Here is a 15,206-nt window from a genome sequence, read left to right as displayed (position 1 = left end):
GGGCGAGGCCACCGCTGCTGCTCAATGCTTCCCTCACCCCCCAGGGGGGGATCAAGGGTGATGGGTCAAATGCAGAGAATAATTTCACCACACCTAGTGTGTGTGTGACTATCAGTGGTACTTTAACTTTAACTTATAAATGCTATTAATTAGCATTAGCAATTTTCTAGGGTGATTATATCACCTCCGATTTTCGGAACTCCAAACTACAACTAAGATGCACGTTGCAATTAGGATTGTAGGGTATACCGGTGTTAGTATAGTACCGAGATACTAATGAATCGGTACTATATCGCCTCTGAAACGTACCGGTAACGCAACCCCTCCGTTGCTGGTTTGCGAGCAGACGGGCATGTTCGGCAGCGCACAATCACGGAGTACTTACAAGCAGACACAGTGTGTAGAAAGAAAAGGGAGAACGGACGCATTTTGGCTTAAAAACTAACGATAAAGATGAAGTTATGACACTGAGACGCCCTCAGGAAGAGGTGCTTTAAGACATGGCGAGCTAACGTCCATCCGCTGTCGGCAGTGTTTTAGCTACTTCTATATCAGTAATCCTGGTCTCCATGGCAACAAAAAGTTAGTTTATTACAAGTATCATCCCTGCAGGACAAGGAATAGCTAAACATGCTTCACTACACACCGCAGTTCACCGGCATCAAAATGTAAACAAACGCCATTGGTGGATCTACACATAACATCCACTGTAATGACACCAAGTACAGACACGTATCTAGTCAATACTACTATGATTACGTTGATATTTTTTGACATCACAACATCTTCTTTTGTTTTAAAAAAATGTATATTATGTTTATAAACACAGGAAATATGTCCCTGGACACATGAGGACTTTGAATATGACCAATGTATGATCCTGTAACTACTTGATAACGGATTGATACCCAAATTTGTGGTATCATCCAAAACTAATGTAAAGTATCAAACAACAGAAGAATAAGTGATTATTACATTTGAACAGAAGTGTAGATAGAACATGTTAAAAGAGAAAACAACCAGATAGTAACAATAAATGAACAAGTAGATTAATAATTAATTTTCTACCACTTGTAAAAATAATACAAACCCTGTTTCCATATGAGTTGGGAAATTGTGTTAGATGTAAATATAAACAGAATACAATGATTTGTAAATCCTTTTCAACCCATATTCAATTGAATGCACTACAAAGACAAGATATTTGATGTTCAAACTCATAAACTATTTTTTTTTCTTTTTTTTTTTACAAATATAATTAACTTAGAATATCATGGCTGCAACACGTGCCAAAGTAGTTGGGAAAGGGCATGTTCACCCCTGTGTTACATCACCTTTTCTTTTAACAACACTCAATAAACTTTTGGGAACTGAGGAAACTAATTGTTGAAGCTCCGAAAGTGGAATTATTTCCCATTCTTGTTTTATGTAGAGCTTCAGTCATTCAACAGTCCGGGGTCTCCGCTGTCGTATTTTACGTTTCATGATATGCCACACATTTTCGATGGGAGACAGGTCTGTACTGGAGGCAGCCCAGGAAAGTACCCGCACTCTTTTACTACGACGCCACGCTGTGGTAACACGTGGCTTGGCATTGTCTTGCTGAAATAAACAGGGGCGTACATGATAACGTTGCTTGGATGACAACATATGTTGCTCCAAAACCTGTATGGACCATTCAGCATTAATGATACCTTCGCAGATGTGTAAGTTACCCATGCCTTGGGCACTAATACACCCCCATACCATCACCTATGCTGGCTTTTGAACTTGCGCCTATGGCAATCCGGATGGATATTTTCCTCTTTGTTCCAGAGGACACTGTGTTCACAGTTATTGAAATATAATTTGAAATGTGGACTCACCAGACCACAGAACACTTTTCCACTTTGCATCCTTCCATTTTAAATGAGCTCGGGCCCAGCAACGCCGGCGGCGTTTCTGGGTGTTGTTGATAAATGGGTTTTGCTTTGCATAGTAGAGTTTTAACTTGCACTTACAGATGTAGCGACCAACTGTAGTTACTGACAGTGGTTTTATGAAGTGTTCCTGAGACCATGTGGTGATATCCTTAACACGCTGATGTCGGTTTTTGATGCAGTACCGCCTGAGGGATCAAAGGACCGTAATATCATCGCTTACGTGCAGTGATTTCTCCATATTCTCTGAACCTTTTGATGATTTAACGGACCGTAGATGGTCAAATCCCTAAATTCCTTGCAATAGCTCGTTGAAATATGTTGTTCTAAAACTGTTCGACAATTCTCTCACAAAGTGGTGACCTTCGCCCCATCCTTGTTTGTGAATTACTTAGCATTTCATGGAAGTTGCTTTTATACCCAATCATTGTTCCCAATTAGCCTGCACACATGTGGGATGTTCCAAATAAGTGTTTGATGAGCATTCCTCAACTTTATCAGTATTTATTGCCACCTTTCCCAACATCTGTGTCATGTGTTGCTGGCATCAAATTCTAAAGTTAATGATCATTTGCAAAAAAAAATAAAGGTTTATCAGTTTGAACATCAAATATGTTGTCTTTGTAGCATATTCAACTGAACATAGGTTGAAAATGATTTGCAAATCATTGTATTCCGTTTATATTTACATCTAACACAATTTCCCAACTCATATGGAAACGGGGTTTGTAGAATGATAAATGACACAATATGTTACTGCATATGTCAGCAGACTAATTAGGAGTCTTTGTTTGTTTACTTACTAATAAAAGACAAATTGTCTAGTATGTTTACTATTTTATTTAAGGACTTAAATGCAATAAGAAACATATGTTTAATGTACCCTAAGATTTTTTGTTAAAATAAAGCCAATAATGCAATTTTTTGTGGTCCCCTTTATTTAGAAAAGTACCAAAAACTATCGAAATAATTTTAGTATTGGTACCAAAATATTGATATTGTTACAACACTAGTTGCAATCAAACAGCTGTAATAAGTAGCATTTTGTAATCTCAACTAAATAAAAGACTTAACAACACTCAAAGTAATGGCAAAAGACTACTTCCTGACTACACACTTAGGACACAGTCTTATTCCAGACTCGGCTCAAGCGCTTCTATCAAGCAGTGCCAGAATCCAGCATGCAGAGACCACATGATCACAACATCACTTGATCAAGACTCTTCTAATCTTCCACACTCCAAAATAAGTAAAAAGTACAGTCTGTATTATTTGTGTTGACATGGATCAATATCGGTATCGACTAATAGCTCAATTGAGACAACCGTTGCTCTCAAACTAAATATCCACACATTCATTGTGAGGTGTACTGGCTTGTGCTGCAGAATTAACTTTTATTCACTCGGTTTATTTTCTATAGTGTTGAGAAGACACGGTAACAATCATTTCCACTGGATGGCAACAGCTGCGAGAACTATGTGTGACCTCATAGAAAAGAGTTTGTCTTCGTCTCCGTCTCACTCCAACTATTAGGTACGCTACTGCAGCACTTGGCAACCCGATGTCATTCACAGTGATTCATGGAATAAACCATGTTTTCTTCAAACGGAACACTGATGACGTAGCAAGAGTATAATATCTTGTTTAGGGACAGTGGACAGAGCCACAGAGGAGATGGCCACGCTACCATCCAAGCCAAAACGAAAGTATTCCCACTAGGGGAGGGGTCGGCAACCCACGGCACCGGAGCCGCATGCGGCTCTTTGACCACTATGTGTCACGCCTGTAAATCTGGTTTTATGTTTGATCATATTTTGTTTTGTTTTCTGGACTCTTGTTCCGTTTTTTCACTTCCTGGTTTGTTTTTGTTACCATAGCTCCTCATTAGTTTCCACCTGTTTGCCCTAGTCACGCCCTGATCATCAGCCTCTCACACCTGTTTCTAGTTACCACGGCCACTATTTATGTCACTTGCTTTCTGTTTATCGTTCTGGGTACTTTGCATTCTGCCTCATGCCTTCAGGCACCCTCGATTACCTTGCTATCCATGCCCCTTGTACCAGTCACAGTAAGTGTTTTTGTGTTAGTTATTCATACTTCTGCCACAGTGCAAGTTTAAGTTTAGTTCATTGTCTTTCATGCCATCGAGCAGTTGTTTTGTTTTCCTGTTTGTATTTTTGTAGCCAAGTTTTGTACCTCTTTGTGAGCGCCCTTAGTTTGTTTATTTTTGTATTTAGTATTCCAAATAAACAACCATGTACTCACAGTCTCCGTCTGGCTCGTCCTGTATTCTCCTTCCATCGAAGTAGCAAAAATAATCCATGTCCAGGTGTGACACTATGATGTGGCTCAGCCGTTTACTTGCCGACCGCCCGGAGAAGTCTGGTAGATTTCTAATTTTAATGTCTCTATAAGAAATCTCCCGGGTAAACATTTTTTCGATTTTCACCCAGACATCTACTTTGACGGCGTGCCATGATGACAATGCCTCTACCACCCTTTCTACATGTCATCGCGCCAGAAAATTCAATATGCTATATACGTGCCGGCCGTCCGGTCACATTTTGGATGCGACCTCTATCTGCACGTATACGCAACTGCAAGGCGTACTTGTTCAACAGCCATACGGGTCACACTGAGGGTTGTGATATAAACAACTTTAACACTCTTACTAATATGCGCCACACTGTGAACCCACACCAAACAAGAATGACAAACACATTTCAGGAGGACATCCGCACTATAACACAACATAAACACGACAGAACAAATACCCAGAATCCCATGTTTCCCGACTCTTCCGGGCTCCATTATACACTCAGCTACCACCTTCATATTAAGGTGTGGGCTGCATGTCTGAGACCCCTGGTTTTTACATAGCACAAAGCAAAAAAAACTCTGTATGCAGTATTATTTCCTTATACATTTCAAAAGAGTTATGTGGCTCCCATTGTTTTCTTTGCTTCGTGAAACGGGTAAAAATGGCTCGTCTCGATTACTGTAACGTATTATTTTCGGGTCTCCCCATGTCTAGCATTAAACGATTACAGTTGTTACAAAATGCGGCTGCTAGACTTTTGACAAGAACAAGAAAATTTGATCATATTACGCCTGTACTGGCTCACCTGCACTGGCTTCCTGTGCACTTAAGATGTGACTTCACCTTTTCTTTTAACAACACTCAATAAACGTTTGGGAACTAAGGAAACTAATTGTTGAAAATCCGAAAGTGGAATTATTTCTCATTCTTGTTTTATGTAGAGCTTCAGCCATTCAACAGTCCGGGGTCTCCGCTGTCGTATTTTACGCTTCATGATACGCCACACATTTTCGATGGGGGACAGGTCTATACTGCAGGCAACCCAGGAAAGTACCCGCACTCTTTTACTACGACGCCACGCTGTGGTAACACGTGGCTTGGCATTGTCCTGCTGAAATAAACAGGGGCGTACATGATAACGTTGCTTGGATGACAACATATATTGCTCCAAAACCTGTATGGACCATTCAGCATTAATGATGCCTTCGCAGATGTGTAAGTTACCCATGCCTTGGGCACTAATACACCCCCATACCATCACCTATGCTGGCTTTTGAACTTGCGCCTATGGCAATCCGGATGGATATTTTCCTCTTTGTTCCAGAGGACACCGTGTTCACAGTTTCCAAATATGATTTGAAATGTGGACTCATCAGACCACAGAACACTTTTCCACTTTGCATCCTTCCATTTTAAATGAGCTCGGGCCCAGCAACGCCAGCGGCGTTTCTGGGTGTTGTTGATAAATGGGTTTTGCTTTGCATAGTAGAGTTTTAACTTGCACTTACAGATGTAGCGACCAACTGTAGTTACTGACAGTGGTTTTATGAAGTGTTCCTGAGACCATGTAGTGATATCCTTAACACACTGATGTCGGTTTTTGATGCAGTACCGCCTGAGGGATCAAAGGACCGTAATATCATCGCTTACGTGCAGTGATTTCTCCATATTCTCTGAACCTTTTGATGATTTAACGGACCGTAGATGGTCAAATCCCTAAATTCCTTGCAATAGCTCGTTGAGAAATGTTGTTCTAAAACTGTTCGACAATTCTCTCACAAAGTGGTGACCTTCGCCCCATCCTTGTTTGTGAATTACTTAGCATTTCACGGAAGTTGCTTTTATACCCAATCATTGTTCCCAATTAGCCTGCACACATGTGGGATGTTCCAAATAAGTGTTTGATGAGCATTCCTCAACTTTATCAGTATTTATTGCCACCTTTCCCAACATCTGTGTCATGTGTTGCTGGCATCAAATTCTAAAGTTAATGATCATTTGCAAAAAAAAATAAAAGTTTTTCAGTTTGAACATCAAATATGTTGTCTTTGTAGCATATTCAACTGAAAATAGGTTGAAAAGGATTTGCAAATCATTGTATTCCGTTTATATTTACATCTAACACAATTTCCCAACTCATATGGAAACGGGGTTTGTAGAATGATAAATGACACAATATGTTACTGCATATGTCAGCAGACTAATTAGGAGTCTTTGTTTGTTTACTAACTAATAAAAGACAAGTTGTCTAGTATATTTACTATTTTATTTAAGGACTTAAATGCAATAAGAAACATATGTTTAATGCACCCTAAGATTGTTTGTTAAAATAAAGCCAATAATGCAATTTTTTGTGGTCCCCTTTATTTAGAAAAGTACCAAAAACTATCGAAATAATTTTAGTATTGGTACCAAAATATTGATATTGTTACAACACTAGTTGCAATCAAACAGCTGTAATAAGTAGCATTTTGTAATCTCAACTAAATAAAAGACTCAACAACACTCAAAGTAATGGCAAAAGACTACTTCCTGACTACACACTTAGGACACAGTCCTATTCCAGACTCGGCTCAAGCGCTTCTATCAAGCTGTGCCAGAATCCAGCATGCAGAGACCACATGATCACAACATCACTTGATCAAGACTCTTCTAATCTTCCAAACTCCAAAATAAGTAAAAAGTACAGTCTGTATTATTTGTGTTGACATGGATCAATATCGGTATCGACTAATAGCTCAATTGAGACAACCGTTGCTCTCAAACTAAATATCCACACATTCATTTTCGAGGTGTACTGGCTTGTGCTGCAGAATTAACTTTTATTCACTCGGTTTATTTTATATTACGCCTGTACTGGCTCACCTGCACTGGCTTCCTGTGCACTTAAGATGTGACTTCAAGGTTTTACTACTTACGTATAAAATACTACACGGTCTAGCTCCATCCTATCTTGCCGATTGTATTGTACCATGTGTCCCGGCAAGAAATCTGCATTCAAAGAACTCCGGCTTATTAGTGATTCCTAAAGCCCCAAAAAAGTCTGCGGGCTATAGAGCGTTTTCCGTTCGGGCTCCAGTACTATGGAACGCCCTCCCGGTAACAGTTCGAGATGCTAGCTCAGTAGAATCATTTAAGTCTCACCTTAAAACTCATTTGTATACTCTAGCCTTTAAATAGACCTCCTTTTTAGACCAGTTGATCTGCCGCTTCTTTTCTTTTTCTCCTCTGTCCCCCCCTCCCTTGTGGAGGGGGTCCGGTCCGATGACCATGGATGAAGTACTGGCTGTCCAGAGTCGAGACCCAGGATGGATCGCTCGTCGGGACCCAGGATGGACCGCTCGCCTGTGTATCGGTTGGGGACATCTCTACGATGCTGATCCGACTCCGCTTGGGATGGTTTCCTGTGGACGGGACTCTCGCTGCTGTCTTGGATCCGCTTTGAACTGAACTCTCGCGGCTGTGTTGGAGCCACTATGGATTGAAGTTTCACAGTATCATGTTGGACCCCCTCGACATCCATTGCTTTCGGTCCCCTACAGGGGGAAGGGTTGCCCATATTTGAGGTCCTCTCCAAGGTTTCTCATAGTCATCATTGTCACTGACGTCCCCCTGGGTGTGAATTCTCCCTGCCCACTGGGTGAGTTTTCCTTGCCCTTATGTGGGTTCTTCCGAGGATGTCGTAGTCGTTGTGGTTTGTACAGTCCTTTGAGACATTTGTGATTTAGGGCTAAATAAATAAACATTGATTGATTGATTGATTGATAAAGGTTGCCGACCCCTGCACTATAGGGTGTCCAAAAGTTGTGTGGTAGAGCTGTGTTGGTACTCTTTGCAACAATTCTAGATTTCTTTAGAAGTTGTGGCCACAAATGTTGGCTTTATGGCACCATTTTGCATGCAGTATCATGTGTTCGGAGGTCTTTTAGTAAGATAGACCAAAATGTATTTAGAGGACACTTTTGGCCCCAAAATGAAAGCTACGTGCTGACACTGAAGATGCATGTCACCAAAAACCAACAAAATGCACAAAAAAATGTTTTGATCAAAAAAAATAAAGCTTTGAGAGCAGTCCAACCAGAGTCACATATCAAACTGAAACCTTGGGTTGTTTTAGGTGGGCTTTGCACAAGTGATGCATGCCCCTTGTAATTTAACAGAGGCAAGGAAATGGAGCAAATATTCTATCATGCTGATGAACTCCCACCAAAAAAAAACTAAACCAAACACAAATGTTGTCATTAAAGCAGTGTCTGCCTCGAAAATGTTGACGTTTTAGGCTGTGCACATAATACGCTTATGAGAATAAAGTCTTAATTTATTGAAACAGGTACTTTTTTGCAAGAAAACAAGTCATAACTCACAAGAATTATATACATATCCATATATACATATACACATACACATATATATATATATATATATATATATATATATATATATATATATATATATATATATATCGTACTATCTAATCTAATCTAATCTAATATATATATATATATATATATATATATTAGGGCTGTGAATCTGTGATTCGATTCAATATCGATTCTTGGGGTCACGATTCGATAATATATCGATTTTTTTCGATTCGATTCTCGGTTCAAAAACGATATTTTTCCGATTCAAAACGATTCTGTATTCATTCAATACATAGGATTTTAGCAGGATCTACCCCAGTCTGCTGACATGATAGCAGATTAGTAGATTTTTTTTTTTTTTTACTTTTATAATTGTAACGGACAATGTTTTATCAACTGATTGCAATAATTTATATTTGTTTTGATTATCAAATGAACCAAAAATATGAATTATTTTATCTTTGTGAAAACATTGGACACAGTGTGTTGTCAAGCTTATGAGATGCGATGCAAGTGTAAGCCACTGTGACACTATTGTTCCTTTTTTTATTTTTATAAATGTCTAATGATAATGTCAATGAGGGATTTTTAATCACTGCTATGCAGAAATTATAACTAATATTGATACTGTTGTTGATAAGATTCATTTTTGTTTCACTACTTTTGGCTTGTTCTGTGTCGTGTTTGTGTCTTTATTGCAGTTCTGAGTGTTGCTGGGTCAGGTTTGGTTTTGGAATTGAATTGCATTGTTATGGTATTGCTATGTATTGTTTTGTTGGATTGATTAAAAAAAATTAAAAAAATATATATTTTTTTTTTTTAAATCGCTTGTTTAAAAATGAGAATCGATTCTGAATCGCACAACGTATTCGATTCGTATTCGAATCTATTTTTTCCAACACCCCTAATATATATATATATATATATATATATATATATATATATATATATATATATATATATATATATATATACACACACACACACACATTTTATTTTTCTATTTTTGACTGGCATGGATAACAATGGCTGTGGAATTTTCGTGAGAATGATGCTATTTTGATCATATCTATTTATTTGCAAACTTGTAAGTCTTTCAGTGTCATACATAAAAGCTTCAATATAGGGCAACTTGTTTGTTCACTCTACTGTTACTTTAAGGGCTAGAAAATGTATTTTGAGTGATTGATTGATTGATTGATTGATTGATTGATTGATTGATTGATTGATTGATTGATTGATTGATTGATTGAAAGCTTACAAAAATATATTAATTTTGTCGAGGAAAAGTAGCATTTTTTTCAGGAAAAAAACACGAGCTTACAAAAAAGTTGTTCTTTCAAAAAAATTTAAGCAATTTTAAAAGCAAAAAAATCAAAACTCTCGGCCTTAAAACGTCTTCTCAGCAGGCACAAGACATTCATACGTCGATTATACATACACGTCCTATAAAACCGACTTCAAAACAATGTTGCAAAATGGTTGTGTTTGTAAATTGAGACAAGGTTGATGTCCAATGTTGGGTCCACGTTGTTGGTTGACAAATGACCACATTTCAATGGTCCAATTAATGTCACAACCTGATGTTGAATAAACGTTGTCAAAAAATATGTTGTTTCAACGTTGTATTTGAGTTGTACAATATTGATTTAGAAATGACCACATTTAAATCGTCAAAATCAGCGTCAGTACCCAACACTGATTAAACGTTGTCATACACATGTTTTGTCGGGGCCTAATTCAACAAGTTCTTAACATTGTTATGATGTCTTGTGCCTGCTGGGAGAGATATTTTAAAACGTACTCCCAAGCTGTCAAGAGGTGGAAAAGCAGAGCCCTGCATGACAAGATTGCCTATAACAGTGTTTTTCAACCACTGTGCCGCGGCACACTAGTGTGTTGTGGGATACAGTCTGGTGTGCCGTGGGAGATTATCCAGTTTCACCTATTTTGGTAAAAAAAAAAAATAGTTTGCAAACCAGTAATTCTAGTCTCCAAATTATGTGTTGTTGTTGAGTGTCGGTGCTGTCTAGAGCTCGGCCAAGTAACCTTGTAATGCTCTCCCATATCAGTAGGTGGCAGGCGGTAGCTAATTGCTTTGTAGATGTTGGAAACAGTGGGAGGCAGTGTGCAGGTAAAAAGGTATCTGTTTGAACAAAAAAATAAACAAAGTGAGTAAGTGCCCCAAAGAAAAGGCATTGAAGCTTAGGGAAGGCTATGCAGAACAAAACTAAAACTGAACTGGCTACAAAGTAAATAAAAACAGAATGCTGGACGACAGCAAAGACTTACTGTGGAGCAAATACGGCGTCCACAATGTACATCTGAACATGACATGACAATCCACAATGTCCCCACAGGAAGGATTAAAACAACAGTAATATTCTTGATGCCTCAAACAAAGTAAATATTGGTCAGTGGAAGACATGAAACTGCTACAGGAAAGTTAAGTTAAAGTTAAGTTAAAGTACCAATGATTGCCACACACACACTAGGTTGGATAAAAATTATCCTCTGCATTTAACCCATTCCCTTGTTTACCCCCTGGTAGGTGAGGGGAGCAGTGGGCAGCAGCGGTGCCGCGCCCGGGAATCATTTTATGGTGATTTAACCCCAAATTCCAACCCTTGATGCTGAGTGCCAAGCAAATACCAAAAAAAGAGAAAAAACCACCAAAAAAGGAGCGCAAGACAAGAACTAAAACAGAACACACAGGAAAACAGTAAAAAAAAACCTCCAAATTAGTCAGGGTGTGATGTGACAGGTAGTGACAGTACACCTACTTTGAGACAAGAGCTATATTGATGCATGCTTGGTTATGCTTTAAAGCAGGGGTCACCAACGCGGGGACCGCGGGCACCAGGTAGCCCGTAAGAACCAGATGAGTCGCCCGCTGACCTGTTCTAAAAATAACTCAAATAGCAGCGCTTACCAGTGAGCTGCCTCTATTTTTTTAAGTTGATCTATTTACTAGCAAGCTGGTCTCGCTTTACTCGACATTTTTAATTCTAAGAGAGACCAAACTCAAATAGAATTTTAAAATCTAAGAAAATACTTTAAAGACTTGGTCTTCACTTGTTTAAATACATTCATTTATTGTTTTACTTTGCTTCTTATAACTTTCAGAAAGACAATTTTAGAGAAAAAATACAACCTTAAAAATTATTTTCGGATTTTCAAACACATATACCTTTTTACCTTTTAAATTCCATCCTTTTCTTCCCTTACAATTTAAATCAATGTTCAAGTAAATGTATTTTTTTTATTGTAAAGAATAATTAATACATTTTAATTTAATTCTTCATTTTAGCTTCTGTTTTTTCGACGAAGAATATTTGTGAAATATTTCTTAAAACTTATGATTAAACTTAAAAAAAAAATATTCTGGCAAATCTAGAAAATCTGTAGAATCAAATTTAAATCTTATTTCAAAGTCCTTTGAATTTTTTATTTTTATTTTTGCTCTGGAAAATCTAGAAGAAATAATGATTTGTCTTTGTTAGAAATATAGCTTAGTCCAATTTGTTATATATTCTAACAAAGTGCAGATTGGATTTTAACCTATTTAAAACATGTCATCAAAAATATATTTATTGTGAGAAATCATTAAGATGATCAGTGTTTCTACAAAGATAAATATCATTAATTATTAATAATAACATAGAGTTAAAGGTAAATTCAACAAATTGGCTATTTCTGGCAATTTATTTAAGTGTGTATCAAACTGGTAGCCCTTCGCATTAATCAGTACCCAGGAAGTAGCTCTTGCTTTCAAAAAGGTGGGTGACCCCTGCTTTAAAATCATACCCAACAACTGCGACAACAACTTTTCACTGTCAACTGAGTTTTGTTTTTTAATTAATTCTGCTGGTGGAATGACTCCGGATTTTTTCAACAACAAAAATGTGCTTGGCTAAAATAAAGGTTGAAAAACACTGGCCTATATAAGATACAATTATTTTATTTTATTTTCTAAAAAGAGGTCTGTTTCCTTTGTGCTGAATGACATCATTGCAGTCAGTTAATAAGGACAGCGGTGCCACTTCTACTGACATCATGGATGTCCTTAAAAGTCAATATGCGCAGCGCAAGATGATCTCAGCGCCGTTGGCTTGTGCGCAAAAGACGCGCCTGCAGACCCTGAATTGGAAAAAAAACCCGTCCCTCTGTCTCCACGCCTGTCACCAATTATTTCATGCACTTATATTAATCACCGCAATGAATCTCACTCACCAGCTGCAGCGAGAGAGAAATAAAGACTTGAAGCCCCGAACATGTTGGCGCGCCTCTGTCAGTCAGCACGGAGGGAAAACACCGATTCAAATATTCCACCGGCTTTCTTCTCCTTGTTTTAGGCGTGACGTGGGATCACCGAATGGGTAGAAACGCATCCACAAGGCTCCTCATGCCCTCTTCTCCCAGAAAACATCCACACTTTTGCGTCTGCAAAGTCCGCTGTCTCCCTTCTGCGTTATTCCTCCATAGTGAGCGTGCTGCAGGGGCGTGCAGGAGGAGAAGGAGGAGCTGGGGGGCAGGACCCTCTATTAAGTGGGCTTGGTCTGCCATTGCATGGGGAATACCTCAATCTAGAAACTTTTATTTGGACTTCATTTGATTTCATTTGTTTTTTTTCAAAAGGAAATAGCGGATAGAAAAATAGCGTGCCGTGCCAGCAACTTGAGGGTTCCAGGTTCGATCCCCGCTTCTGCCATCTTGGTCACTGCAGTTAAATAAAATAAAATGATAAATGGGTTGTATACTGAAAAAAATAACTCATAAGATTTACTTGAAAAAAATATTGTAAGTATTTGCACGCAAATGATTTAAGTAAAATTTAATGCTGCAATATCAAGTAACACTCACTTGCCAGTATCAAGTCAATTCTACTTACCATATGACATAACAGTTGTGAAGATATTAAGTAACAGTTACCTAAATACATCCAAGTTTTAAGTTATATTTATATAAACAAATTAAGTAAAGTCTACTTGTTTTTCATTGGCAGGAACATCATTCTACTCAAAATATTAAGTAAATTTTATATATCGTATTTCCTTGATTAGCCGCCTGTCACACCGCGGTGAGGGAAGTCTTGTTTGTTTTTCTGTCTTGTGATCTATGTGTTTTATTTTGAAAAGCTACCCTCTTGTTTCAGATCACGGGTCCTTCCTCTTGTGTCACCAGTCTGACGTCATCCTTGATTCCAGATTGTTTCCACCTGTTCCCCATCACTCCCACATCCTATTTAAGCTCACTTTTCCGTTTGTCCTTTGCCAGATCATCTCGTCTATCGTGCCTTCTAGCGTCCATGTCCATGTCCAAGTCCAAGTCCAAGTCCATGTCCATGTCCATGTCCAAGTCCAAGTCCAAGTCCAAGTCCATGTCCATGTCCATGTCCATGTCCATGTCCATGTCCATGTCCATGTCCATGTCCATGTCCAAGTCCATGTCCATGTCCATGTCCAAGTCCATGTCCTTGATCCCCTCCTTGCCTTGCTCCTGTTTTGTCTTGTTCTCCTTAATTTTTGGTCATAGCAGTTATTTTTTTTGCTGAAATTTTGAGTTTACTTTTTCCTCCTTCGAGCGTCCTTAGTTTTCCTTCGTCGACCTAATTGGTGAATTTTTGTATTTCCAAATTTCGTTTTCCTCATTGATTGAGGGATTTATTTTTTGTTTATTCAGACATATTATATTTGTATATATTATTAGAGTTTGTTTTTCCTCCCGTTGAAGCGCTTTTTGTTAATTCTTCTTAATATTCTATTTTTGTTAGTTTTTTCTCAAAGTAGTATTCCTCCTTATTTTTGGAGTGATTTTTGAGTTAAGTGTTTATCCTCGGATTTATTTTCCATACGTTTTAAATATTTTTTGTGAGATACTTTTTTACCGGAGGTTAAACAGTTATTTCAAAATAAAAGCTGTCATTTTTGGAAAGTTCCTCTCTGCATCTGGGTCCTCTCATTATCTCCAAGTCTTAACACCGCCGGGGCGCTAATTAATTTAAAACCTATTCAAACTCCTGCGCCTATCAATGGAATGCAGTTAAAAACTGAGTGTAATAACAAAAATATATTATAAAATTATTCTGCGGCCGCAGTCCGGTGGATGAGGACCACTGCTCTACAAAATATCATTGAGCCCACTTTTACATCATACTGTCTGCGTGCCGGAAGGACACGTGCAATTTGCTGCTTCCCATACGAGATTGCAATGAATACTTGCTCAACAGTCATACCTTTTACACTGATAGTTGTGATATAAACAACTTTAACATTCTTACTAATATGTGCAACACTCTGTGAACCCACACCAAACACATTTCTGGAGAACATCGGCTCTGTAACACATTATAAACGCAAGATAAGAATTACCCATAATGCCACCTTGCAGTGCTCTGTGAAGTGATCCTAACAGCCAAAGCAGAGCCAGTCGGCCGGAGCCTGTTGTGCTGTGCGCATGCGTCGTCGTGCATGCGTTTCAAAACACTAGATTTTCAGAGTAAAGTTTATGTAATATTTTTAGGTTTATGTACGTACAACTATTAAACATTTAAATAGTATGAGGAAACATAAGTAAAACTTACTCTTCCCCCATAATTCATGT

At 38.3% G+C, this 15,206-nt stretch overlaps 1 protein-coding gene across 1 annotated transcript in view; it reads right to left on the bottom strand.

Moving 5' to 3' along the window:
- The window catches only part of itga1 (integrin, alpha 1), a 186,066-nt gene extending 172,960 nt beyond the window's left edge, over positions 1 to 13,106 (bottom strand). Inside the window, exon 1 of the mRNA XM_061876612.1 lies at positions 12,837 to 13,106. Within this exon, the coding sequence (XP_061732596.1) occupies positions 12,837 to 12,879 (43 nt within the window). The 5' untranslated portion in view covers positions 12,880 to 13,106. The remainder of the gene's footprint in view (positions 1 to 12,836) is intronic.
- Between the last annotated feature and the right edge of the window lie 2,100 nt (positions 13,107 to 15,206).

The sequence above is a fragment of the Nerophis ophidion genome, linkage group LG17, assembly GCF_033978795.1.
Source record: "Nerophis ophidion isolate RoL-2023_Sa linkage group LG17, RoL_Noph_v1.0, whole genome shotgun sequence".
NCBI lineage: Eukaryota > Metazoa > Chordata > Actinopteri > Syngnathiformes > Syngnathidae > Nerophis > Nerophis ophidion.
Note: the sequence above shows the minus strand (reverse complement) of the source record. Positions and strands in the feature narration are given on the sequence as shown.